Source organism: Bombus bifarius, unplaced genomic scaffold (genome assembly GCF_011952205.1).
Source record: "Bombus bifarius isolate JDL3187 unplaced genomic scaffold, Bbif_JDL3187 scf7180000008166, whole genome shotgun sequence".
Taxonomy (NCBI): domain Eukaryota; kingdom Metazoa; phylum Arthropoda; class Insecta; order Hymenoptera; family Apidae; genus Bombus; species Bombus bifarius.
In genome coordinates, this window is record NW_022884488.1 from 23,490 (window position 1) to 50,463 (window position 26,974).

General features: G+C 33.8%; 3 protein-coding genes across 10 annotated transcripts in view; all 3 read right to left on the bottom strand.

Moving 5' to 3' along the window:
- Positions 1–170: 170 nt before the first annotated feature.
- Positions 171–1,617, bottom strand: LOC117209231 (nuclear protein 1). The gene is made up of 2 exons (XM_033450987.1): positions 1,302–1,617; positions 171–795 (listed from the first exon to the last, which is right to left on the bottom strand). The coding sequence occupies exon 1, from the start codon at positions 1,512–1,514 to the stop codon at positions 1,305–1,307; it is 210 nt and encodes a 69-aa protein (XP_033306878.1). The 5' UTR covers positions 1,515–1,617; the 3' UTR covers positions 171–795; positions 1,302–1,304.
- A 3,123-nt stretch (positions 1,618–4,740) lies between these two features.
- LOC117209228 (scoloptoxin SSD14-like) lies at positions 4,741–12,028 on the bottom strand. 4 transcript variants are annotated; one of them, XM_033450979.1, is made up of 10 exons: positions 11,824–12,028; positions 11,236–11,387; positions 7,852–8,085; positions 7,080–7,303; positions 6,811–7,003; positions 6,523–6,723; positions 6,201–6,450; positions 5,826–6,019; positions 5,216–5,456; positions 4,741–5,100 (listed from the first exon to the last, which is right to left on the bottom strand). In XM_033450979.1, the coding sequence occupies exons 2-10, from the start codon at positions 11,286–11,288 to the stop codon at positions 4,837–4,839; spliced, it is 1,854 nt and encodes a 617-aa protein (XP_033306870.1). In that variant the 5' UTR covers positions 11,289–11,387; positions 11,824–12,028; the 3' UTR covers positions 4,741–4,836. The 4 variants fall into 4 exon arrangements, with proteins under 4 accessions (XP_033306870.1, XP_033306869.1, XP_033306868.1 ...); XM_033450978.1 differs by lacking the exon at positions 11,824–12,028 and adding an exon at positions 9,335–9,534 and having other exon boundaries at positions 11,236–11,364; XM_033450977.1 differs by lacking the exons at positions 11,236–11,387; positions 11,824–12,028 and adding exons at positions 9,335–9,534; positions 9,731–9,931.
- A 1,321-nt stretch (positions 12,029–13,349) lies between these two features.
- LOC117209229 (beta-3 adrenergic receptor-like) overlaps positions 13,350–26,974 on the bottom strand; it is an 89,138-nt gene continuing 75,513 nt past the window's right edge. For 3 of the 5 annotated variants that reach the window (XM_033450981.1, XM_033450982.1, XM_033450980.1), the window contains 8 exons: positions 26,616–26,812; positions 24,662–24,799; positions 23,183–23,489; positions 21,547–21,795; positions 20,183–20,414; positions 19,840–20,073; positions 19,109–19,389; positions 13,350–15,995 (listed from right to left, as the gene is read on the bottom strand). In XM_033450981.1, coding sequence (XP_033306872.1) covers positions 15,708–15,995; positions 19,109–19,389; positions 19,840–20,073; positions 20,183–20,414; positions 21,547–21,795; positions 23,183–23,489; positions 24,662–24,799; positions 26,616–26,812 — 1,926 coding nt within the window. In that variant the 3' untranslated portion in view covers positions 13,350–15,707. Of the gene's footprint in view, positions 15,996–18,648; positions 18,836–19,108; positions 19,390–19,839; positions 20,074–20,182; positions 20,415–21,546; positions 21,796–23,182; positions 23,490–24,661; positions 24,800–26,615; positions 26,813–26,974 lie in introns of those variants that run through there. The other 2 variants (XM_033450985.1, XM_033450983.1) reach the window with 2 other exon arrangements.

Below are 26,974 nucleotides of genomic sequence, written 5' to 3' on the forward strand. Positions count from 1 at the left end.
AAAAATTCTTATTCTTAAAAATTCTTATAAAAAAGGAAATTTTCTTTACATCCCTCTTTCAAATTGTTAATATAAAACATAATGTACATTTGACACCTATTTGTAATGTTTGTGTTAATGTTTAGTGTGGGTATAGGTCATAGATTTGAATTAATACTACTTAAATGTTTTTTTTAATAAATATAAATTTTATTGTTCACCAAAATTGTACAGTCACCTTTTTTATCTAATACTTCAACTTTCTAGTAAACTCAAAATTGCTCTTTTGAATATAACAAAAATTTAACACAATATCTTGGAAAACAAATGCAAGTGAAAATTTCTTCGATATTCACATTGAATAAAACGTTTTCACATAGTAAAGTAAATTCCTAATTTCTAAATTGAGCAATTGTGTTTCAATACCAATGAAATGAAACATTTATAACTAGATGCACTGTACCTAAAAAATTTGTATAGTGTGTGAATCCAATACAAATATTATTTAATTTCTTAATCTATCAAGAGAAATCCAGGTTCAGGTAGTTCTGGATCGAGTAGTCTAGAAGATAGTCATACATATATACCCTATAAGTTACAACATAACATGAATAAGAATAATGATTATGAAATATATATTTGTAGTAAGTACTAATTATCTTAGCCTAAGTGAGCATTTATGTTCAGTGACTAAATGCATTATTAAGAATAAAGGAAATGAAAAAGTCGTTTATTGTATTCAAGGATGTTCAAAAACTTCAATATGTTGGAATTGACAAATACTTTCTTCAAAAATTGGACAGCAACCCTGAGTCTGGAACAAATAATAATTAAATTATTAAAAATACGAATGATTACTAAAAAATGATTTTAATACTAAAGAAATATTTACAAATAAAAACTATTCTTCAAGGCATTAATATTTTTAAAAATACGTACTTCATATCCTTATACATACATTCTTCATTCATATACGTATTTATTTTCACATAAAACAAAAAGCATGTGTTTAAATAGGAAATGAGTCATCTCTGAGATATTGCGCAGCGATACAAAATCACAATACAACAATATTTACAAACCATTATAACATGCAACGAAACGCGAAAGAATTTTAACTTTCACCGAGTTTTAATTGGACCGAAAAATATGCGCTTTTGCGACTTAAAATTGCACGTAGATAAAGAAACAAGAGTATGTACAAACACAAAAACTGGGCCAAGGTTGCGGACCATTCCGACAACACTCGAATCAATAACATAATCAAACAAATATATTAAATTAGAAATTATGTCATAATTAAGTGAAAAATTTTTACTTACTCTTTATGCTTTGGTCTTTCCAACATTCCGTTTGTTGTGTTCAGAATTCATTAATTTGGTCAGGATCTTTCTGGAATGGCCGCACGGATCGAAATGATTTGTGTGTGCAAGAGCCTCGCGTTTGCTTCGCTGTTTTCCACTGTGACCGGTAAAAATATGCTTGTCGTAATCGTAGTTGAAGTGTTCGTATTCGTCAACGTAGTAGTCAGACATAGTTCTTGGTTTCCAAATGCTTTAGAAAAATAATAGCGTAAACGCAGTCAAAAAATCTCTCTTACTGTGCCTCTCGCAGGTTTACTTCGAATTATTTGGACGCAGTTTACTACACTTAGTTATATAGGCTACACAAGAATTACTGCGCAGGCGCAGCACTCAGTAATGTCTCTAGTATATTCAATGCCTGGTATAACAATCGTTTCAACGACAACAATCAACGAGATAAATTCCTCTCTTATTTGCATATTTTCTATTGTAGAACAACTATCATCCAGTTTAAATGAGATAAAGCATATTTTAAATTTCCTAATATATTGAAAAACGTACAAGTAACATTTCAAGAACAAAACATACATATTAGAATTTGAAATTTCTAGAAAACACTTAATGTTTTCTGTATTACTGATTGCAGAGATTAATAAAAAAGATTAGCTGTCATCAAAAAAAGTTCCATTATCTATTTATTAAACAAACAACTTTATATCGTTTTGAATTTCTTACGTCTTTTACGTATGTATTTCAAAAATGAATATCGTTGCATATGCGAATCATAATATATGTATAATCTGAAGCAAATCTTTCAAAAATTAATGTCATCAAATATTGTTCATTAAAAATTTATAAACAAATTTAAAATACGTAATTTTGTAGCATAATATAGACAGCCCTGATAGTGTATCATCTTAGCTTGGCAACTGAATATATATTCAACAGTCATTTTATATGTACTTTCTCAGGCATTGTTCTGAGTTTCAATAGATTTGACATTATGTACTACTTTTTAAAAAATGCTTTTTTACGTAACAGATATTAATAAGCACTGGATTTATGTACCAAATCTCTATTATGAAACAATCCTATGTTTGGCAACAAACAGCACGTTGATCTATTACGCACGCGCAATCGGCAGCTTGTTACATTGACTTCTAGGAGTATCCCTACCATTGTAAACGAAATGTTCCACAAAATTCTGTATATCGCTGATATATCTCAAGAGAAGTGAGGAAAAAGAGCAGTACAAAAATGTTTGCATGGGGCGTGGTAAAGCAGTTGATATTAAGTATATTTTGTATGCTGCCTTGTAAGAGTCTGATGTAAGTTAAAATGATAAGGTGAAAAATGCGCAGTAGAGTATCCATGTTGAGAACATTTCAGGTTAACTGTACTTGTACGTATATGTATCTCGAATCCGATTGATAACGAGGTTCAAATATAGACGTATGAATTATCAACCCATTTGATTATTACTTGCCAATTTTGCCCAGCATGTAAAAAAATACATGTATATATGTGATACGTATACGTCTTATAACAGTGTGTCTGTACATATATCTACGTCCCGCATTTTCGACATACGTGTCTCGCAACGCAATTACATACATTTACACATCTGTGTTTATTTACGATTATCATGAAGCACATTTCTTCTAATCTTAATTACTTATCATGCACTACAAATTAATTTCTTTTTGTTAAAAAAGAATATTCGTTATATTGAAGTACATAAGAGACATTCTGTTTTTCTAAAAAAAAAAAAAAATAACAAAAAAGATAAGGATCATGGAGTCAGAGAGGAATTTTACGAATTCATACAGTAGGTTTTACAATGACTTTTAAATTTTGTTTCACCTTATCGACGATTATTGTGATTCAGCTCAGAAATATAGTGTCTTTCAAAGTTGTCAATAAAAAATGATTTAACCATCACTTGTAAATGTATCGATCAAAACGGTCACATTCAATTTTAGTATTTGAAGTAAATTCAACTTTTATGTTACTTTGTAACAATAAAAGGAAATACGAATGTTTTCTACTGCATGCACATAAAAATTTGCTCGTAGTATGTTAAATAAAAGATCAATCGAAGCTACCAGAAACTATCGACTTTGTGAAAATATAGTCCATTGAAAAGATGTCGCATACGTGTGAAATCCCGTTAATCGATCTGAACTTGTTACCTCAGCGCACAGCTAGAAATATTGAAAAAAAATATGTATGTAGTCGTTTATTCCATCGCCGAGTCTTAAGTTCATTACATATAGATTAACGACATCTACGTTATGAATATTTAGCATTATACGTTCATTCCGCGCATAAAAGCAGACGTCTTATTTAGATGAAATATTTTTATTATTTTAAATCTTTATTATTTTTTTAGAAATTTTCGAATTAGGTTGAAAATTACTTTCTACGAGTTAATAATAATATTGAATACTTTAAACAAATTTAGATATACTTCCGTGTTATTATAATTATTCTTTTTACAAAAGTATATATCTAGACGCTGGTATTATAATTAATCCTTTATTACAAAAACTTTCTAGAAAAAAATTTTATAACGGGCAATATCAGAAATATACAATATATGAAATAAATTTCACAAAAACATTTCTAGAATAATTAATATATGTAAGCTGAATGATCTATAAATTTTGTAAATATAAAAAATGTATTTATGTAGTAATGTACAGATTAATGACTCATTATTTATATATCAGCAACGTAATTGGATGTAACTTTCGCTTCTAGAATACTTATATGTATTAAAACGAATTATCAGTGCATGAGATACATTACGAGAAGTAATTAATCAAAGACTCGAATATGTATGGGATGGATGTTTTTTGAATATTTTAGAACATATTGATGTAAAATATAAAAAGAGATTAAAATAACTTCCAAAATTATGTTTGAATTCAGGCTGATTTCACTACGTGATATTTTTAACTGGGAAGAATCGCACTCTACGAAATTATTAAATTTATTGTCGTAGTTTAATGGTTGCTTAATAGTAGAACACCCCGTATTTCTGCATGGATCGATAGTACTAGGTAGAATCTAATTCGATCGGATAAGAGTTTACTACAAACTTCCTATATTGTGATTATTCATTGAATCAATAAGCATAATTAGATCGCGATTACGTTAAAGACATAAAAAAATACTTTGAACATTCATGTAGCATATTTCATAAGTTAAACTAGATCGAAATGTAATTAAAAAGAAATAATAATAATAAGAAGAATAAGAAAATGATATTAAGAAATAATGTGTGTAAAATATTTATTATTATTTATTGAAGAACTTTAATTTCGCACAATTCAGCGTAGAGAAAACATCACATAACAAACATTATCATGGAAAGTTTCTCTTTCAAAAGATTTTTATATATTTTGGTGATTAAACGTTGAAGAGTTTAATACCGCGGGAACTTGAATAACACTTATTGCGATCAGTCGCCAGAACAGTTCAGCAATTTATGTATATATCTATATATTAGTAGGTTCACCAATGATCATTTGTTTTAATTAGGAAGAATTTAATCGACTCCATACACGTCTCCTTCTTTCCGGAAGTCCGCATTCCCGTATACTGTATTGTTCTTAGTGTAAATGATGCAAGCTACGCTACCACGAATTCTGTAACGAGCAGTCTTGTGGCCAATCTTTTTCAACCCATCAATTATTTGCTTTGGCACACCATACTCGTATGACACGTTTGGCGGGACCAATTGATGATGTATTCTAGGAGCATCCACTGCTTCCTTCACTGTTTGGTTCATCCATATAATCTTAGCCATTATCTAAACATAGAAAAGTTGAGAAATAACACATTCACTGGATTAACTTTATGTTAACACAATCTTTATGCGATGTTTACGAAATGCCCGATAAAATATTAAATTGATAAATGTTAACCTGAGAAACTGTCGTGGTGATCCTAGTACCACCAGAAGCACCAACGACCATTCTTACATCATCATTTTCATCGACAAGGATCGAAGGTACCATAGATGACAAAGGCCTTTTTCCAGGAGCGATATTATTGTTCGGACTAGGTGGAATACCGAAGTAATTAATTGCTGACGGTATACCAAAATCATTCATCCCATTATTCAATAATATTCCAGTACTTTCGCTAACTACTCCGCTTCCAAAACTGATAAAACAGGCAATTATTTAATTTATCTATTAAAAAGTGATACGTTGAATATTAAGTTTAGTATCAAAATTAGTTATTAAATTTGTTTGTGTATTAACTATAAAAATAATAGAGCCTTTTGCAAAAGAGCCTGTTTACATAGTAAAATAGTTGAATTATTATTATTAATTAAAAAAATAAAGTAAGAACTATTTAAGAACTATTATCAATCATAATCAATTCCAACATAATAATATTGAAAAACTAGAACTACCAACGCAAATTACTCAATTCACTGCTGTATCTTATGAGCTTTTTCTCCAGAAAGCCTCGCAATTAATGAAAACTTCCATCTAGAAGTTTATTAATGTTAAAAAATAAACGTACTAGAAATTGATACTACTAGTAGCTGAGACTGCGTCCCCATTTGGCGCTAATACTGAAACATGAGCAGTTCCTTGATCCTTCGCGCTGCTCAGCATGCGCGCTCCATAATGCGCTGGATCATCCCACGTTTTATAATCATCTATCATCATTTGTGTTTCTTGTGCGCGAGTCTTCGACATTAGGTTCTTTGTTAACTTAAACAAGTAGAATTACAATGAAACGTTATGTGGTTACTTTTGTATGATGTTCTTAAATCTAATGCGCATCTCTTTTAAAAAATTTTACTGATAGAGTATCAGTATATCTATAGATCTCTGATAAACTACCGGAATAACAGAAAACGTGTTTGTTCATTAAATTACGTCGTTTACTCACTTCTTCCATGTCGACAAATTCTTTATCGGCCATATCGTTTCTCAACGCGTACGCATATTTAAACGTTTCTATCATTCGATGATACGTAAGTGCGGTTTTGTTAAAATCAGCTAAGCTATCAGGTGTAAAATTAAATCTATCAAAAATATTTAAAATGTAGGTGAGAAGTCCTCCACTAGCGGGTAAACCGACTGTAAAAAGTTTCATTCCATTGGAGAGACTCGACTCAAGTGGTTCATCCCATGTTGCTCTAGAGATAATTTCAATAAAAAGCTCAATGGTCGATAATTTGTATTTTTTTAAGTACTTTAATGATAAATACCTGTAATTGTTTAAATCTTTCATTGTTATTATTGCCCCTCTTTCTTGTAAGTCTTGTACTAAAAGTTTACCCAATGTCCCATTGTACAATTCTGAGGCTCCCTTCTCTGCGATTACTCGTAAAGTTTTGCAAAATACTTTGGGCCTAATAATCGAACCTGGTTTATAAAAGTCGTTCGTCTTTGGATCTACAAATAATTCCCTGAAATGGAAAAAATCTAGTGTTTTCTATCTTCAAGCTTATAGGTAATTAATTATGGAAGTTATAATACGTTTTTCGAATTATTACTTTAATACGTGATCCTTTAAAATATTTTTTGCATTATATCTGAATCCATCGTGTTGAACTTTTGTCAAATTATATCCTTCTTCGCACAATTCGATCGAGGGCCTGAATAAGTCAACCCATGGTAATTTACCGAAACGTTGATGAGCTTCCCAGTACCCTGCCAATTCCCCAGGAACAGCGATAGCCAACGGACCTAATGAAATTCGTGAACATACAGATTTCATAGCCTTTTACTTATTCATTAAAAATATAGGAAGTGAACGTTTTACTGGTGAATGCCGCCTCTTTGGGCTTCCCTTGGTACATAGTAGCGTTTGCAGCTAACGGAGCACGGTCTCTTGCGGTTAACGTGTATGCATGCTTGGAGGCTTTATCGTAAATTGTCATAAAAAATCCGCCCCCAATACCCATACTTTGCATATTCACGAGACCATTGCAAATCATTGTAGCTATGGTCGCATCCACTGCAGAGCCATTTTTTTCTAGAATTGATCTATGGGAACATGATATATTTATTTAATAATTCAGTCGTATATTTTAAGACATAATGCACAGGCTGCGGATGTTTATGCAAATTTATATTTTTATGAACACAACTAAAGAAATGAAACCCGCGCGAAGATTTGTTTCACTCACCAGATATAATGAATATTACACTTTTGATATTTTATATACCTTTGTCTATTATCTACATTGTGTACCTTAAAATGTCCTATGAATGTATAAACATCCACAAATATAGTAATTTAATTTAAAGTATTGAGAGCAAAAGTAAACTAATCTTTACATTCAACAAACTGAGTAATTCGCGATATAAAATAAATGTTGACATAAGATATTCAGTGCAATAAGTGATTTCGTTGTTATCTGACTTCAATTTGAAAAAAACTGAATTTTTCCACCTTTGTATGATTAATACTGGAATAGATTAATATTGGAATAAAAAAAAGCTCACAGTTAAAAGCTCACATTCAGAAAAAATGTGGTCTAGTCCACTTTTGTTCTTAATGCCTCATATAATAGCAATATAATTTTACATACTTGCCAATGCTAGCACATTGTGCAGCATCTGCACAAACGGCACCACGTTTAAAAATTTTTAATTTGCTCCATGACGGAGGTAATAGTATTTCCGGATCGGGTGGTACATCTTCGTTTTCTTGAATTTCTACGTCCCTACTGGCTCCATAAACACTGCAGATTGCTATTATTGAAACAATTACTATGGCTAATATCATTCCTGCTATTATAATACTTTTCGCATTAATGTAGGACCTGAAAATAATAAATAACCAAATGAACTTAACATAGGAAATAGAAAAACCATATGTTTGATATGAATTTATGGAATAAATAAATAATAAAAATATTTTTCGCAATTTAATTAATCTTAAATAAATTTGTTTTAAACAAATATCATCTAGACGATTTGTGATATTTTATACTTACTATGTAATATATATAAATTTTTATGAAGTTTCATCAATTTTACTAATTTTTAATACTTTTCACTCAATTTTGTTAATCATTATTTATAGTTAACTATTATAGTTAATAGTTAATAGTTAGATAACTCTTAACTATTAACATTTAGAATTTTTAATTTTAATTAAATACAAAAACTAAAATCGATTTTAATTATTCTAAAGATAGGCGTTTATATAATTTTTTATTATAATAAATTTTATAGAAAAATTATAATACAAAAGGACAAGATATTTTATAACTTTTTATGATGCTTCTTTGCATTTTAGTTGCCGGTAGTACAAAATAATTGGTGGCTGTAAGTGGCTGTCAATAGGTGAAAAATTCTGTAACGTAAGCAATTTTTATAAATTACTTATGCATAAAATGAAATATACTACAATTTTTGCAGTAATGTATGACACACATATTATTTATAGCATGAATATATAGAATATTGATTAAAGGTATCTATAAATGAATCAGCATAGTGAAAGCAAATTCATTACGAAGGTTATGTGTAGAGTGCTCTCTGTTGCTAATCTAGAAATCTACATGTACATATAGAATATTTTGACCTGTTATTTAGAAAAGACAAATTATCTCGTCATTCAGACCTATTATTTCTTGGATATAACTTTATTACTCATAGATCCTCTATTTTTTAAATGTATTACTTGATTTTTACGCGTACATTATATTATATTTACAAAGATTAACAGATATTTGTTTGCAAAGACCAAAATCAAACTAATTGAAATTGATTCTTCTTCATTATCTTTTAATTTTATGGTTCTTTATTATTTTTAGCTTATGATAAAAACTTGTTGGTGAAGGGATGACGCGGTTAACAGGCTGATTTAAAAATTAACAGTTACAGATTTTTCAAATAAGTCTATATACATATTCCATGCTCATCTGCATAAACTACTTAATATCTATCCATCTACTTTTTGCAAAATTTATATAAAACAGAAACGAAAAATATTAGGCTTAATTTTAAACAAATTGTGACGCGCAATTCTCTTGTTTAAATTCACAGGACCTGAGCAGAACTCACTTGTCGATTCGCAGTGTCGCAAAGAATCTTCCCGCTTTGCTACGATGAGGTGAATATGAACGCAATAGCCGAGTTGTTCCGACATCGTCCGAACCAACGAAATTTCGTTTATCGTTACTGTAATACTGACGAACATCGTCAGTACTAGCGTATGCGGAACTGGTACTGGACGAAGGTGAGGAAGTCATATTTTTTCGCTGCTACAAAGAGGAACCATAAAATGTAATGGTTAACGATCTTGTTATCGACCAATATCGACAATAACCGTTACCAAAACATCAAACAACTGTCGCCACCTTTGGACGATTCGGGTAAACACGTCGCGTTTCGAGGCTACACCACCTACCACTCACGTATATCTAGTTTCTGTTGTTTAGCGCATTATTTGACACTTACCGTCAAAAACAGACGATTTTTTATCACCATTCACATTCAACTTTTCTCACACGGACTTTCGTCTCGTTTTGTCGAGGATTCTTGATGTATATCGTTCATGTTACCAAAGAAATTTATCCATCGATAATCGTGCGTAAAATTAACCGTATCGTCGGAAGATGAACAACACCAGCTGACCGGAGAAAATCAATTCGAGTTTGCGCGTTTCACACCACTGGCACAGAATTGTTCCATTCGACGTGTAGCATGTACCATACACGATTTCAAAACGTTAACAAGTAAGGTAAATAACCATTGCAATTTCAACATCTTTACGATTACTGACAACATTCATTCTACGTTTTTCCAATCATTCAAAATTAAAAGATCGAGTAAAGTTTTAAGTAAATTTTATGATTTAAATGACAAATAACTGTCACAAGTTAAAGTCTTTTACAATTATTGACGATAATTATTCTAAATTTATCTAACCTCTTAGAGTAAAAAGGTAAAATGTAAACTTTTAGTTGAATATTACTTAAATGACGTAAAGGTTAATAGATATACGTATCTACATGCATATATTTATAAGCTACTACAGCGAAATAATTTAGTAGTACTATTATCTTCCGTATGCCATTATAGATTATCAGGTTTTTTGATGATGAAAGAAATTTTGCTACAAGTGAATTTTGAAATTTTTAAAGAATAAAATTTATTATTTAATATTTAAAATATACTTTTAAACTATAAGAAGTATAGAATACTCAATAAATACGTTACTTTATATACGTTCATTATATTACGACATTAAGAGTTCCATATTATTTTACGACATAGTATGTATTTGCTATCTGGAGGACTATAAAAAATTCAATAGAAATCGTGATATCAATATCGCATCTCTAACTACCTACACAATAAAAATCTACAAAAATTATCAGTGACAATATTTATACAATATCTATTTAATCTTTATGTCGGTTTTTATTTAATCTTTATGTTGCCGCTATCATTCAATATTTTTACGTAACAAAAAGAAAGATTTGCTTTATAAGAGGAAAAAAGAAAGATAGAAAATAAAAAAAGAAAAACTCCTGTAATACGACAGTACTTAATTAAACATCCTTCGGAGAGTCATATATCTGGGTCATAAAACAAGCGGGGTGGACTATCGGGAAGTGGCATGCAATTGTGACAATTTATGGCTATTATAGGAACCGCTAAGCATTATACAATGTGATTTAGCAAAAACAAGTACACACAAAGTAACGAAATTGCACAATATCTTTGAGCAACTGCTCCGTTTATTTCGTTTCTAACTTTTATTGCTTGGTCATGTTCATTGATAAAACGTTAGATTAACTCATTGGAACTCAGTGTCAGATAAAAAGTGTTATACTTAGTAACAAGAACGCCATAATACGCTCAAGTTTACTTTTTTCTTTTATACGGAACAATATTTTTACTCGAAAAAATATTTTTTTATTGTAATGTTTGGTAATACAGATCGTTTGTGATCTTACCTTAATTCCTTCCTCGACTCCTCTATTTCCGCTAAGCTGTGTCTCCTCGTCATCTTCTCTACGGTTATATCTTCTCAAATTCAACGAACTTTATAAACACAACGTTCACCGATCGTCATTCAATAGGACGCATTTGATCGCTTCGTGACATTCTGAGAATTCAAAGAGTAATAAATGACAAGAACGTCGCCATGACAAGAAGATAGAACCACGTGTCACATGTTAAAAATACTCTTTCATACATATGAGGAAGGTAGCGGCTCGCATAAAGATTGTCTGACATATGTTTAAGGTAACCACACGTAAATTTAACACGGAAATAACGTGAAAATTACTGCACATGATTGCGTGATTCTAATTTGAAACAATTATCAGTTGAAACGTGCATATCTTGCAATGAAAGAGTCCCATGATCATTACATGCGACCACGAACTCAATCAATCCTTTATAAAACACGAACATTCCGCTATTACTCCATTGTTAAAGATAATAACAATAACGATTTCTGATACTTTTAACGCGACTCACAAATAGAAAATTGCCTTTCGTTACGTAAAAACGTACAATATGTTATTTATTTTAAATACCTTTCTTGAACATCGTCTTCTTTTTTAAAAATTAAGTTAATCGTATCATTGCCTGTTTCTCATCTTGTTACAGCGCGATTATTCACTGATAGGATAACGAGATACAAGAATAATTTCACAGTTTCTTCATAAAAGTAGATCGACGTTCGACTGAGATCGCGCGGGACACAGAACGCGTGTCGCTACGGCACACGATTTATCACGCAGTGCTCTGACCGGATTGCCGGCTTAGCTCTCGATGAAAACATCTCGAAACGCGTTCGCTGCGAGACCCGATCGTAGCAGAGAAGGGATTGTTGTTTCTTGCTCGCGCGGACGAATTTAGTTCCCCTTATTTCAATATTAGGCCAAGGGGGACAGGGTTATGGTTCAGACGACTTTGAATTCTAAAAGAAGGCCTTGTTTCGAAGTTACTACGCGTGCATCGTTTTTTCTCTGTAACCTCGTTGCCCTCTTTCGGCGTGAAACACTCTCGCGATAAGAAAACATGCCTCTTTCGACTCTGAAAGATGAGCGTGGGACAAAACAATATAATTCTTCTCGAAATTAAAATATTCATCAAAGAAAATTTCACATTAAAAATATTCCTTTGTACATGTTTGTCGTTCTTTCGGAAAACGAAAGAACACTCCTAGCATCTTTTACTTCTGTTCTAATTTTGAATATTTGATATTTTCTTTTTTTTGTATTTCTTGAGATAATTATCGTTATGGTTACTGAAAATAATAATTACGGAAATAGATTAATCCTTTGAAATGCATCCTCGAGTTCTTTATCGAGAAAATCATGAATTTACCTAATCTAAATTTATCTAATGCTCCAAAATAAGTAGACATAGAACATTTTTCAAAATACCGATTCCATCCTATTATGAATCTTCTGATCATTAGATTATCTAAAACTTTGAAAAATTTGACACGGGCCGTTTTTGTCGTCAGCTCCTCAATTATTCGTGAAATAAATACTTTGGGAAGGGAAGAATAATTTTGTAGTGTCTCGTGGTAGATCTGTCACTTGAAATTCATTTTGTGACCTGTTTGATCGGATAAACAAGTTTGGAAAGTTAGTCCCAGTGGCCGCTGGCATGAAACGGAAGTGATCTTGCAAATAACCTTTGCTAAAATCTATTATAAGTTGGTCGACTGAAACTTCGGCACGTTGCTCTAACAATGATTCGAAAAATGTTACGTTTAATGGTATCGTTGAGTGCCTTATTAAATGACGAACTGTAACATTCTGCGCAATGGCGCCGTTGCTACTGAAGTATTTGCTAATAACATCCAATCGATTTTTTCTTTTCTTTAACAAACAGATAAAGATGAGATAAAGGAGAAGGGTGAATTGATGGAAATAATGAAGATGGAAATAATTGTTATTAATGATCATTTTTAGGATATTTACTAATTATAGTTTGACTCAGTTTGGCTTATTCCATTATTCTCTGATTTATTATAATTTAGTATTCAGTAATTTTTGATGGTATGCTATGAATCTAAAGAGGAAATAATTACGTAAGACTGTTATCTTTTTTAGAACATTTTTCGGTTTTATTTGCACTAACGACGTACACTCAAACATCATTTAAATCGCGATATTTTAACACCATTAACATTAATGTCACACGCGGTACCCGACTAAGTTCTTCACGCCGGAATGATAAAATATTTGTGCTCTATGTTGAGATCAACAAATGACGAGATCGTTTCATTAACTTCTAATTGACAAATTCGAAAGCAAATAGTCCAAGTACTCACAACATGAATTCGCTCCGCTCGTTATGTAATCTTGCATCGTGACTGTACACACTGCAAATCGAAAAAATTGAGCACAATATAGCAAATTTCTGATGATCAAGATTCGCAGAATCACATTTATCGTATGCAACCTTGACATATTTTTCTTCGAAAACAATACTAAAGAGACATTTCAATTGAAACCATTAAAACAATTCCTAGAGGAAATTTCATAAATACGTTGCAAATTAATCGTTAGTCGAACAACATTTGTTTTCTAAATTTTTCGTAACATTCGCTTAGAGTTTAAAAAACGATAAATAATCTTCTTTTTTCCATTCCAACGATTCTTAAAAATTAGAACATTTGAACTTGACACTGTTCACACACTAGCACACGCTCTCATACACACGCGTCAATCATGCATCGTCTACAAAATTCAAAACATCAATTCCAATAACCACCAACATTAATATCGGTTAATTTTTAGGTGATTGTTGCTACACCTAATTGCGAATAAATCCACCGTGCCCGTGTAAACACAGTGGTTGGCCACGATTGTACAAACTTGCTAGTAAAAAGTGTTCGTTCTGTCACTCTTTATTAACGTGTATCTGCTCGTCCACGTGATTGTATTAACGTAACTATTGTTTAATATCAATAAACTCACAACGGCCGTCTATTTTAATTGCTTCGCGCATCATTGATTAAATTTCTTTAATGTGTTCCTCTCGTTAGCTTGCTCGTTTCCATTCGTGCACGATTTCGTTTGAATTTTGACATATTTTCTTCTTCGCGTTGAAGTTTCGTTCCACATTTTTAAAATTTCTTAATGAGACGACTATTAAAATATACACATAGCTTCTAAAATATATAGTAATTTGCAAAACATAGACGTTTGAACATTGCCTTAGAACGGTTGAAATGCACTTAGTATTAATATGATTATAAAATTATAAAAGTAGATACAAAATTGAAAAATTGACTTCGCAACAGATTATCGTGTTTTTGTCATTTATGGAATTTATAATGTTCAAATTTTCGCCAAAAATTCTTTCAACTGTACTTTTTAAAAGTTAACAAAAGTTCCTTATGCTTATCAACATTTTACTCGTCATTATCTCTGAAGAGATAAGACGAAACCGTTGTACACGTTAGACTGCATAGATAAACGTTAATTTCGTACATTTATTCATCTTATCATCCACGACAGACGGTAAAGCAACTTTCGTCGATATTTAATATTTGCTCCTTCAAACTTCTGTCTTTCACGAATCCATTAATTAGGAACATCAGCGAAAGCGGTGAGGGAAATTATTGCCCGTTATATCGCGAAATTACCACGATAGTAATTCGTACAATTCGTCGAAACGACCAAACGATTCACGTGTCCCAAGTCAGACTGATTTCTTACGATATTTCATGGATTTCATCGAGTGTTCTACTATGAAGAGAACTCTCTCAGGTATCGTGATCGTTTCTTACCAGTACTTTTTCGCGAAATCTCCGATAGCGAGGGTGATTGCCGAAAAATCCACGGCGAAATTTTTGTCGCGAGATATTACCCGCGAGGTGACGAAGAAAATTATTATTATACAACGAGCTCTTTCGCGCGCGCAAGCATTTTTCTGTGAGAGTCGATGCCCGTACGAGGATGATCAACTTTCCTTCCCTCGAACTTTCTACGAGAGAACAAGTTTTTCATTGTGGTTGGCGTATAATGTAGATATTCGATCGGGTTTTCTTATTCCAGCGCGACCGCAATGGCCGCAAGAAATCCACGGTTTCCTCGTTAACGCTGCTGTGACTTGTCAGTGAAAGTAGAAAAATATAATTTGAGGATATGTCGACACATTGCAGGTGATATCGAGCATACGGGGACACGATCAGCTTCATCGCCGCTGTTCTTCCTGAATTGAACGCGGATAATCGATCAGGAGTCTCAAAGAACTCGATTCTTTAAAAAATAACGATTGCTTGCGGTTGTTAATGGGTCGATAACAAATTTCATTCAGCGACCTTGTTTTACCAAGTTGCCTCAAAATGATCTCCATCGCGTTAAAAAATTGCAGTGTCGAACAATAAATTACGAGAAGAAAATGATAATAAATTAGGAACGATGAAAAAGGTACGTTGATCGATTAATCGAACTTAGGATGACGAGGTAAGAAGGGGCCTTCGTTGCGCGGTCTCTTTGCAATTCTGAGGAACATCCGGTTTGCGAATCGTTTTCGATTTCCGCCTCAATTGCTTGCACTTTTCTGCGTCTGCTTCCTCCTCGATCTTCTCGAAATTATCCTCTTCTATGCTCTTGTCCGCCATTTCCTTCGATTCGATCTCATCGACGCTGCTCCAACTGTTGTCGCTCTCGCTCTGCTGTCCCTCTTTCTTGTTGCCATTTATTTTTTCTTTCTCTTTCTCCCGATAGCCACCGTTTTCCTGCACATATTATTCGTCACAGTTAGGGTTGCCATTTATAAAATCACTAACGTAGGATAAAGACCATGGAAACTCTGAACTTCTCCGCCTGAAAACCGGACTCTTCTATCTAATTTTTGGATTATGTACAAAATATTAGGTTGTCCGAAAAGTGTCTTTCTTTTACAGACTCGTCTTTTACAACAATGCATCTTTATACAAACATGAAACCTAATCTGTCGAACGTTTTGATCTTTATTTTGATAGAATAAAATGGATCATACCTAATTCGATAAAATAATATAAAACGGGAAATGTTGTGCATCCATTATTTCCTTATAAAACAAAAGAAACTTTTCGGACGACCTAATATCATTAGGTACAAGATAAAAACTTCTGTAGATTGTACATTGAAACCGAATAGCTCTGCGTTTGCATTTAGACAGCTTCTATTACGTCTAATGTGAACGTAACACTTGAAAATCACTTCTGGAAAAACAAATACATCGCTATCCAGTATATTAGTATAGGCGCTCTGACGTATGACAGATCACCGCTCATATAACATGGTAATATAAATGATCGGAAAAAATCAGGAAATCCCGGCGTACGTCCTCAAACGCCTTAAAAACAAAAACAAATCCAGGAAAACCCTGACGGATGGCAACCCTAGTTGCAGTGAACATGATGTAATCAGCTATTATGGTCTAGAATCGTCTTATGCGAATTGCATTTCCTTATCATGACTTGTCGTTTTCTCAAATTATAGATTACACGTGTGTAGCACGATCGTCTTAACACTTACACTGTACTTATCTGTTAAAAATTACATGCATGACATACTTTGAATTGTACACGTGTCTCGATTTAACCTAAGGCAACGAAATATCTCAGAAACTAAGATTTATCGGAAGAAATGCTTTAAACAAAAATTGTAGAGTTTGGAAGGAGACATTTGTTGTCGACCTTATCTTGGGTCAAGGTCGTTTAGCTATATCACGGTCAGCTTAGTTTTTCTAAACGGAAACCCCGATCTTTTATTGTGGATTTCGATCGTACGACAAAAATTAAATACTTCTCGTTCTTATCGATTTTTCGATATGACCTTCTCTTTTCTAGACATTTGATCTGCTGATTAACCTTCGCGCGGCCAATCGTCTAGCGGATAAATACAGCGTCTATTCCGAGTATGCAAAGAAATCGCTATTTATGCAGAAATGTCCACTATAGCATTCACAGTCTGGATTTAACGTGCATGTTTATCTGGATTGATAAATTCTGAGAATTCGATTGAGGTAAGAGGAAAGAATAAACGTAAGTGACATATCAACATTCAGTACGGGAGCACATGAAATGCAGTGAGACAATGCGACTTAATACGACACGCTTGCAGCTCACGTCGAGACTCCATTTCCAAGAATTAGCGGGAATATTCGGAAGCTAAATTCGGCAACAGGTAAAATGGACGAAAGTCGGAACGTAAAGCGGAACTTCTGTATCTCGCTAAAGCGAGACTTTTGTATCTTATCTTCCCGCGCAGACGTACAGACATTGTCCCATCGCTCTGTAGTTGAAACAGGAGAGTAGGAGAAGTGAGAAAACTTTTATCGTCGTTACTTCGAGACAATTATCAACGGATTTGTTTAAACACTGTATTTGTTCTTCGAGGAATATTGAAATCATACATTGGCGAAATCAACGAACGAGGTTTGCGTACAAGAACAAGCAGTCAACTACCGGTGATATACCAGCGAGCAAGTTACACTATTGTACTAATTATTATACTCCAAATGATGTAGTAGATGATTGTACTGATTCCCGGCAAATGTCATGGAAATTACCGACATGCTTTCTGTTTTTATACTGAGCAATGTCCTAATCGTCACCTCGACATTCGAATGTTCAGCAGATAATAAATATTGAAAAGAGATCTCGATCGTCCATTACGTCGTTAGAGAAACGGAGAAATGAAATACAAAATCGATGATCGATGAAATACAAAATGATCCTAGAATTTTAACCGTATTAGAAATGGTCCATTTGAATCCACATCGAATGAACCATTCCCAATGGATCAAAATCCAGATATCGAATGCGACAACACATTCAATATCATGTTTACTGCGTCAATCTTGTACAGTTGAACGATAGAGACTACAGATTAAGAATTCGATTTTGTAGATGGGCACTTGATAATTTATGACAGACCAAATTCCTTTGAAATGTCTGTTTCAACGACAAAGCGACCTTTCATAGCAATAGGTGTCTCAATTGACAAAATTGTCATTATTAGTTACCTGTACATCCATATTAATCCTGACATGTACTCAATTAACATCGCTGTAGCTTACATGTTTGGGTTGAAATATTGAATGGCCAAGTTATCGAATCGTATTTTTTCGGATGGACTGTTAACGGTCCAATTTATTCAGATTTTCTCCGAAACTTTTCACCAGGATATATCTTGACGCTTCCGCAAGATATTTTACAGAGATCATGGTTTTAGCAAGATATTTCGTTAGTGTCTCCATAGGATTAGGATATTCCTTGGTGTGAAATAAGTCCATGAATAAGGACCAGTTTTGTGGCCTCTGAGCTTATCGAATCTTAATCCGCTTAATTTCTACTTATGGACTATGTGAAAAGTGCTATGTAAAAGAATGTCGTGAACATGTAACATACACAGGAACATGTATTTAAATCAATACGAATCTTCTGCATTTTATTAGTCAGTTATCATCACCAGCTACACAGTTTTCTTTGAAACTGTCGTAATCGTATGGTCCAAATTGAAAACAAAAACGTTTTGAATAATTTAAGTTGATCTTCATTTCGAAAATCCCATTTCCAAAATCAAATAGCTGAAAAGCAGAAGGCCAAGTTGAAAAATTGATAAGAACAAAAAATGTTTATTTTTGTTCTTCTTTTTATTTTTAGCAATAATCTTAATTTCCAAAATACTTAAAATATTCTCTTCGTCACATTATCTGTTTATCACATCGTTAAACCAACAAAAAGATGTCTGTAATTCATTGATTAACATGCTGTGAATACAATTTTTAAGGCTGGGAATCGTTTGTATACAGGTCATTGTAACGTATAGAGATTTTTCAAGTTGTACATCGAACACTTACCATCGCGACCTGCTTATTGGGCATCGTGGTGGTGGTTGTGGTAGCTGTAGTGTCCGTCGTATCGCTGCTCTCGCTGTTATTGCTCGGTCTGGCGCCAACCAAAAGTGGTCCTTCCTCTAAATTTTTTCCTCGTACAAATCTTCTCGACGCAGGCCACATGTCCGATGCGCTTTTTACATTGGCCTTGACGAGTTTTTGCGCAACACCCGTCGTCCACACGCTCGTCTCGCTGCTTCCCGTGCTGCTATCGCTTCCGGTGCTGCAATGTCGCCATCTCCGTTCTACGAAACGGGTTCAAAGATCCAGTACCAAATTGTTAAATAATTTATTTTATGTGAAAATTAATCCTTTCAAAAATGAATTTTTTAAGTTATGAGAACGATTATTTTTTATTCATTAGTAATAACGATACAACGGTTTTGTAAAGGAGACGTACTGTACTCAAATTTCAGACCAGTTTTACAGAAGATAAATATATTTATCGTTTGGTTAATTAATAGCTTATAAAAGTTCGATCAACATGGAGCGTGAAAGGATTATCAAACTTTCTATAGCTGATTTCGTATAACAGTAGTTTTTTTCATATCAAATTCATCAAATCAAGCATTCTTAAAAAATGTAAATAGTTCGCAAAATATTCGAATATTCGTTTGGAAGCAATTTTTTACGAAGCCTGAATGAAATAAAAATAATAATTCCAATAAAACAGCAAATAAAAGAATAATATATACTGTCGCACGGAAGAGCGTTGGCCAGAATAGGTTTCCTCAACAATGGACTTCCTCCATCTTGGCTATCCTCGCTATAAGCTCTCGTTATAAGAATCCTTGGGCTTCTTCTTGGTGTTTCATTCATTGCTATGGAACAACCAGCGCTCACATCAACTCCAATAAAATCGCTTCTGTAATGAGGACCCATCAGGCTGGCTGCGCTCGCACTTGACCTAACTAATTTACTGCTTTCACCTGTATGCATAATATAAGTTATAATTATATTTTTTGAAGAGCAAGCAGAGAAGAATTTTATAATCGGAAATCGTAAGCCAAAAATCACATTTAAGTTTGTACTATTAACCTGATTCGGAAGTGGGTACGCGAAGTGTATTGCACGAGGCGGCAGGCTGCAATCTGCTTCGATGAAAGCCGAGATTATTGCTGTCGAAACTGTTTCCAGTTCTGCAGGATCCCAACGCCAGCAAGGCTTCGCTGAGTCTTCGTTGCAACGGCGGGAATGGAAAGAAAGAGCCAGTTCCGCTACCGGACGGTCTTCGTGATCCTGCTACGCTCGGTGTCCTCGCTTGAATCTCCTGAATTAGAATCCATTGTCAGCAGCGATCGTTTCCGAATATTAAATTCGGGGAAAAAGAATTTATGGATGACTTGGATTATTCGTTCGCTAAACAGAAGAGATTGAAAAGAAAAATTGAAAAAAAAGATTGTCTTTTACGCAGTTTATTGGAGTTAAACTGTACTGTAAACTTAATACTGCAGTTAAAACTTCTTATGCTACATTTTTTCATGTTTCAAGATATGTTGAAATATATCTCCGTGTCTTTTATCTTCCAAATTACATGCTGAGTAAATTATGAAAAGTTGAAAATTAATTGCGGGAAACAATTGGAAAATCTTCTTCAATTTGTATATAATAAATATTCATAGAAATACTTGAGAATCGGTGAAATACGATTTTCCAAAGGTAGCCAGATTGAATAAATCTTCTACTACTGTTACTTTGAATAATTCTCTTATTATTCATTATGAAGGAGAAATTCAGGAAGGGGTTGAATAATTCTAAGAACTTTTTCTACAAAGTGGAATTTCAAACTTATTAATCTATTGTATTAAAAAGATGTGCATTTTTTCATCATAAAATATCATGGAAGAGAAGATTGCAATAGATTCTCTGTAGCAAAGTTATGAAATGAAGTTTTACTGACCTCCAAGGGGATTATATTTGCATAGATTTACTATGATAGAATCTCGAACATTCGTTGATCGACTGTGATCCTTTTGGCCATCATATGTATCGCACGAAATGTTTCTTTAGAAAGAAAAATTCATTGAAAGTGACTTGAACAACGGCACATACATATCTGGCAGCTATGTGATTGAGTCAATAATTATATAGAAAATGTTATTTCTTACACAATTATGTCGAGTAACAGTAGTCTTTAAGCATGTAAATTGCATCTATCGATACATTTTAGAACACGAATTCGTTGTACTGTATAGTATTTCTTTCATTCTACTTTCTTCAAATTTTCTATGGTCAAATATTTTCATGATTCACTATATTTAGGTACATATTAAAAGTTGATAGTTCTAATGTTTCAAATATCTCAAAGTAAATATAAAAGGAAAAAAATATTTATCAAGAAAGACATTTTTTAGAAAAATTCCAAACTAACTGCAAAATTATTTCAAATCGTTGATTATTACTTGTTGAAGTTCCGACTTGGTCGCCTTCTTCCGCCAATAATTTTGCACCGATCGTCTAAGGGTCTGCGATTTCAAGCCGTAGAGAAGGCCGTTGATGGGTGGAGAACAAGCGAGTAGAAGCGAGGCCAACGAAGCAAGTTTGGGATGATCGTAGAAATGCGGCTGATTACCGACGTCGCAAACTTCCCAAAGAATCAGACCGCAGTATGGGAAATAAAGCAAATATAGAGAACCAACCAGTTGCATTACCTAGAAATTCAATATAGCATCGTCGCTATGCTCTGTATGAAATAATTTAAATTACAATTTAATTGCGTGTCGTTGAACGAATGGGACATTAGCAAATGAAAGGAACTCGTTAAATAGAATTATGTTATTAGTTCGTGATATTGATCGTCAAAGAGTTATTATGGAGGAAAATCAACGCGAGCACAACAGATCGTCCAGAATGTTTGTCGGTGTTATATCGGACAGACAAATTGCGTCATTAAAAGATACGCGGCAGATAATTGAACGTAAAACTGAACTAAACACACACGAATTGCCTGGAGGCGATTGTATTGTTCGGTAGAAATTCAATTTCTAGCGGGATTTTGATTTACGTCTTTCTACAAAGCTTTTGATTTAAAGTCTACCGGATAATCGATTAGAAATGATTAAAATTTCGATTCAATTTTTTGTCAATGAATTTTCCTTTGAACAAACCTTAATCGACAAAAATCAATTAGAGATTCGTGGAATTGAATATTATACGTGGATATTAATTAGTTTGAAATATTTAGTCGAAATACATAATGCTTATTGTTCCTTGTATTATGTAATGTTTAATAGCGTTTACACTACGTCAATAAAATTTCTACGAAATCGTTTACATTGAATAAATGCATCAGTATTTGGTCGATCAAATATTTATGCTACTATAAAATTTAACGTTTAAAGATTGAAACGGTTGCAATGTTATGAAGCACAAACACAAAGAAAGAATTTTAAAATTCTAAAATTATATTTTTATTTCAGTCTATAGTTAAATATGTATGTACATTTCTTAAGTATGTATATTTCTGCATATTATGTGTATACTATACATTTTTACGCTTCTAAATTTCGCATAAAATGCAGTCTTCCGGAAAAAATATCCGTAATATCTTAAAATCAATGCAAATTTTAAAAGATTCGATAAATCTTAGAAATTTGTGAAACGGCGCAGAACGGAGCACCGATTCTAAAAAAAAAACTTATCAGAATTATACAAATTTTTACGAACTCAACTCTAAAGATAGCAGGAACCACAAAAGCCATCGAAAATTCTTGACGTAATCTTCAATCTGAAGCTGAACTAGTTAAAAAATTTGATCCGATACTATATATATGTCTTTAATCACCGACGGATTAAATGCCAAATATTAACTGTAAAAGCAACGCATGTATCAAATTCAAAGACCTTTCCTCAAAGAGATTTCCTCAAACACACCGTACGTGTCTCCACGAAATTACTGAGATCGTTTCCTTGCTCGAACACGGTTTGCCGTTTGAAATTGTCCACATGACATCATATTATGTCTATCCCGCTGACATCACGCGATGCGAAAATTATGCAGTGCAAACAGAAATTACGCTGATCTCTGGATGTACAAACCGTTTTGGCCGCGCTATGAAAGCGAGGTGGGCTGACGACCGAAGGTGCCGTGACAGTTGGTACGAAAAACGGATTTCGCTGGTGGGTGATGGTCGCTTGGGCGCTCAGGGTGACTTCGTAAATTGCGCTAGCGATTCGATGCCGGTGATAACGCGCTATGCCAAGCACACGCAAATTGCAGATAGTGACGAGGATGGCGGGCAGCGCCAGCCCCAGAATCGCGTAAACAGCCCCGTAAAGCGCCGCCGCTAAACCCCACGAATCGTTGCTAAAATCTGGCGCGCAGCAGCCCAATCCTGGACTGTATCTGTGGTAACAATCAGCAGGTTGTGACCTTTAATTTTTTGTCATCCGTCTGTTTCGTTGTTCTCCTTGTTTTGGAGGGCCGTTTAAATTTGGGTATTTAGGATAGGGTAGTGATAATAGGAATAAAAAACGTCTCGTATAACTTATTTAAGCCATATGAAGATCGAGGGAGAAAAACAAGATAATTACAGGTTTGTTCCAAGTAGCGGTTTTTTCGTGTTCAATTTCTTACCGCGTTATTTGAGGTATTGAAATATTATTAATACTATTAAACTAGGAAGAAAGAAATTATTTCATGCGACAAAAATTTAAAGAATATGGTATCTGTTCTAACTTTCCAGTCGTATTACGTGCATTATGTTCCGATTATTCGACGGTGAAACTATTTTTCTTTTTGCAGGATCTTGAGCAATTTTAAAATGAATCTAATTAATCCTAACCTTGACACAGTAACGAGCGCAAATAACGCGGATGAAATATTGCTTCGAATAAAGAAATCGAAACTCTATTAGGACTGCATTGAACATTCATCACGCAAAGACTGGCTGGAAAAAAACTATCTCCAATTTCTTAATGCTGCTAACAAAATTTAGCATCTTTTACGTAAGAAAGAAATGAACGAAGACCCATATAGTTACAAAAGATACATTGAAAATCGAATAAATTGAACAAATCGAACATCGGTGCTCTCTTGTACGGTGATTTATCAACTAATAATATTAATGAACTGACAAGTTACAAGATATAGGCTTTCTATAAATTTACAATGTTAAGATAAATATCGTAATATATTGATTTTGTAAAGCTTACATACAGTGACTACAACAAGTACTAACTTGCACGCTTTACTTTCAAATGAAGCTTTTTTTTGGTCAAATTTTATACTTCATTTTCATTGTATCAAATTTTTATCGTCGTGTGAAGGTATTACCAAATGGTATGAAATTTAATATATTCGGATCTAATTAATTAGTATGTAAATATTATAATAAACACACTGGTGTATCCATACCATTTTTAACCACTGTATAGAACTTTCTCTGTTTTATTATGCGATCTCCGTAATTTGTCGGCACAGATAACTTGTAACTTGTAATTAGTATATTAATTTCATTAATAACATTAGTTGAATCGTGTAAGAGATTTCGACCAGTTGTCAAACAACAAACGAACCTGTAAGGCGGTACCAGACCCCAGAAGGGCAGCACACATAAGAACAGAGCCCCTGTCCAAGATGCAGCTAGCCCAACCGCAACGCGTCGTGGTGATACTAATGCGGCGTAATGTAGCGGTGCAGCGATCGCGTAATATCTGCACAAAGAATCCCCGCCATTATGGTGTTCAATCTTCACAACTGTGACTATCAAACTCCGGAAAGGAAATTCCTCAACGACGTTCGAAATCGAATCTTTTTATGGCCCTGTCTTCCATTTCAGACAATCGCTCTTAAATGATCATCCTGGAATCGTTGGAATGTAACGTGCATAAGTGAATAATGAAAAAGTAGGTGGCTGAGTCGAGATCGGAGAGGAAAGGTCACGCCACTGTCGAAAAGGAATGCGACAGTTTAAATTCGTATGGGCCATGAATAAAATATCGAACGCGTTCGATCCGGCTAGCCACGATATTTTCAAGTGGAAGAACTACGCGTGTCTCCTTGTATTTTTATCCTTAACCTTTCGCCATTCCGAATTGTCTCTCTTGCCTCCCGAACGTGACAAATATTTGTATGTGAACACGTGACTTCAGATCACGTGCAATTCTTTCCTCTTCTAAATTATATTAAATTGATTAAGAATGTTGTTATAATTACACTAACGATTAAAAGTGTCCGGATATTTGCTTGTTTTATCCGATTGATTATTATATTTGAAGTAAAGTAATAAAATCGTAAAAGTTATGACTTGCATCTCGTCAATTCGGACATATTAGTTGCTGAACTATTGGAAAGGCGAGAGTGATTTGTTGTTTATACTGAGGGCACGCTATACATAGAGTATCAAAAAGGAAATTAAAATGTGTCGAATGTTCATGATAAATTCTTTCATTATATATAACTGTGTATCGAATCCTGTAACCACCGTATTAAATCTATTCATGAAATGTTCCTCGCGTAATTTAAGAACACCATCTCTTATATCCTCGACATTTTTATTACATACTAACAACTTTGCTGACGCTGATAGCAGGAGTAAAATGGCACGATAAAACGTCCCGTACCATGTTCATTATCGATGAACGAGACGCGACGAGATATTATGACATTTACACGTTCCTACGATATGTAATTTGAAGGAGCATCGGTCCTTCTCTTCCTCTGGAATCGTAGATATGAACAGCAATGACGGGACTGTATGCCGAAGGGTTTCTGATTGAATCGAAGATCTGGTGTTGGTTGACGGCCAAAGAGATATCGGGGCTGAATGCTGGGTGGCTCTATTGACATCTTACGTTGAAAAGCTTGGCAGCTTTGTGCTACGTAAGGCTCGTTGAACGTCATCGTGGCACCGAATCGAACTCGATTTTTTTCCAAGGGATTTCCAGTTCGATGGCCTCCCCGCTTTATGGATGAAGATACACAGATGCTTTTCGAATGCTGATTGATGCGATGCAACGAATTGATTTATTAAATATGTGTATTTGTTGAATATTGTATCCGTTAAGTAACACTTAATTATGGCAATGCGTCAGAATATATTCTCTACATTATCGTGATATAATTTATTGGACATTTGAATTTGTAATCTTTGTTCGCTTATTGTAGACATTATTTTAATTTTATCATTATTGTTCCTTTTACATAACCTCTTATTGTGTCTCTAACACGATTAAATGAAATTAAAATTTGGCACAAATGACCAAACTGGACAAATGAAAGATAATACTTTTCCACAATATGGGATCGAACAATATGATTTTCGTACTTTGAAGTGCTATAAATATAGAACAGCTTTTGAAACTTTATCGAAAATGTTTGTGTGAAATTCCTACTACATATAAACCGGATATGAGTCAGTGTATCAGAAATTCACCAAAAAATTCGACGATAAAAGAATTCGATTTCGAATACGAGTTTAATAAAGATAGAACATTTTGAAAGGAGAAAAAGAGTATGTAAAAGGCTTACCTGTCACAGTTCAATCCAGTGACAGTCCAAAGGGCGACTGGATGTAAAAGAGTCAAAAGAAAACCGTGTAAAACACACCAGGTGCCGGCGATTGGCCAGGAACCAGTAGTAAAGATCAGTAATATCAGGCACACAGCCGCCTCCACTGCACCCAAGTGTATCAGCAACAAAGTATTGGCGGTTTGTTGCTGCTGCGTCTGCGGACATCGGTTAACTTGTTAAATAAACTTTCCTATGGCGATCAAAAGTTCCTGTACACCGTGCAATCTTAATTTCCAGCTGGGATCTTGTAATTTAAACTTCTCGCTGTTTGCACGCGATCCCTCTGCCTCGTTCTTAAACGTTACTTCTCGTCGACT

Coding starts and splice junctions, on each gene's coding strand:
- LOC117209231 (XM_033450987.1), bottom strand. CDS start 1,514: ATGTCTGACTACTACGTTGACGAATACGAACACTTCAACTACGATTAC.
- LOC117209228 (XM_033450976.1), bottom strand. CDS start 9,760: ATGGTGATAAAAAATCGTCTGTTTTTGACG. Junction 7,304..7,851: donor CAATGTGCTAGCATTGGCAA/GTATGTAAAATT, acceptor ATGTTCCCATAG/ATCAATTCTAGAAAAAAATG. Junction 5,101..5,215: donor TCACCACGACAGTTTCTCAG/GTTAACATTTAT, acceptor TTCTATGTTTAG/ATAATGGCTAAGATTATATG.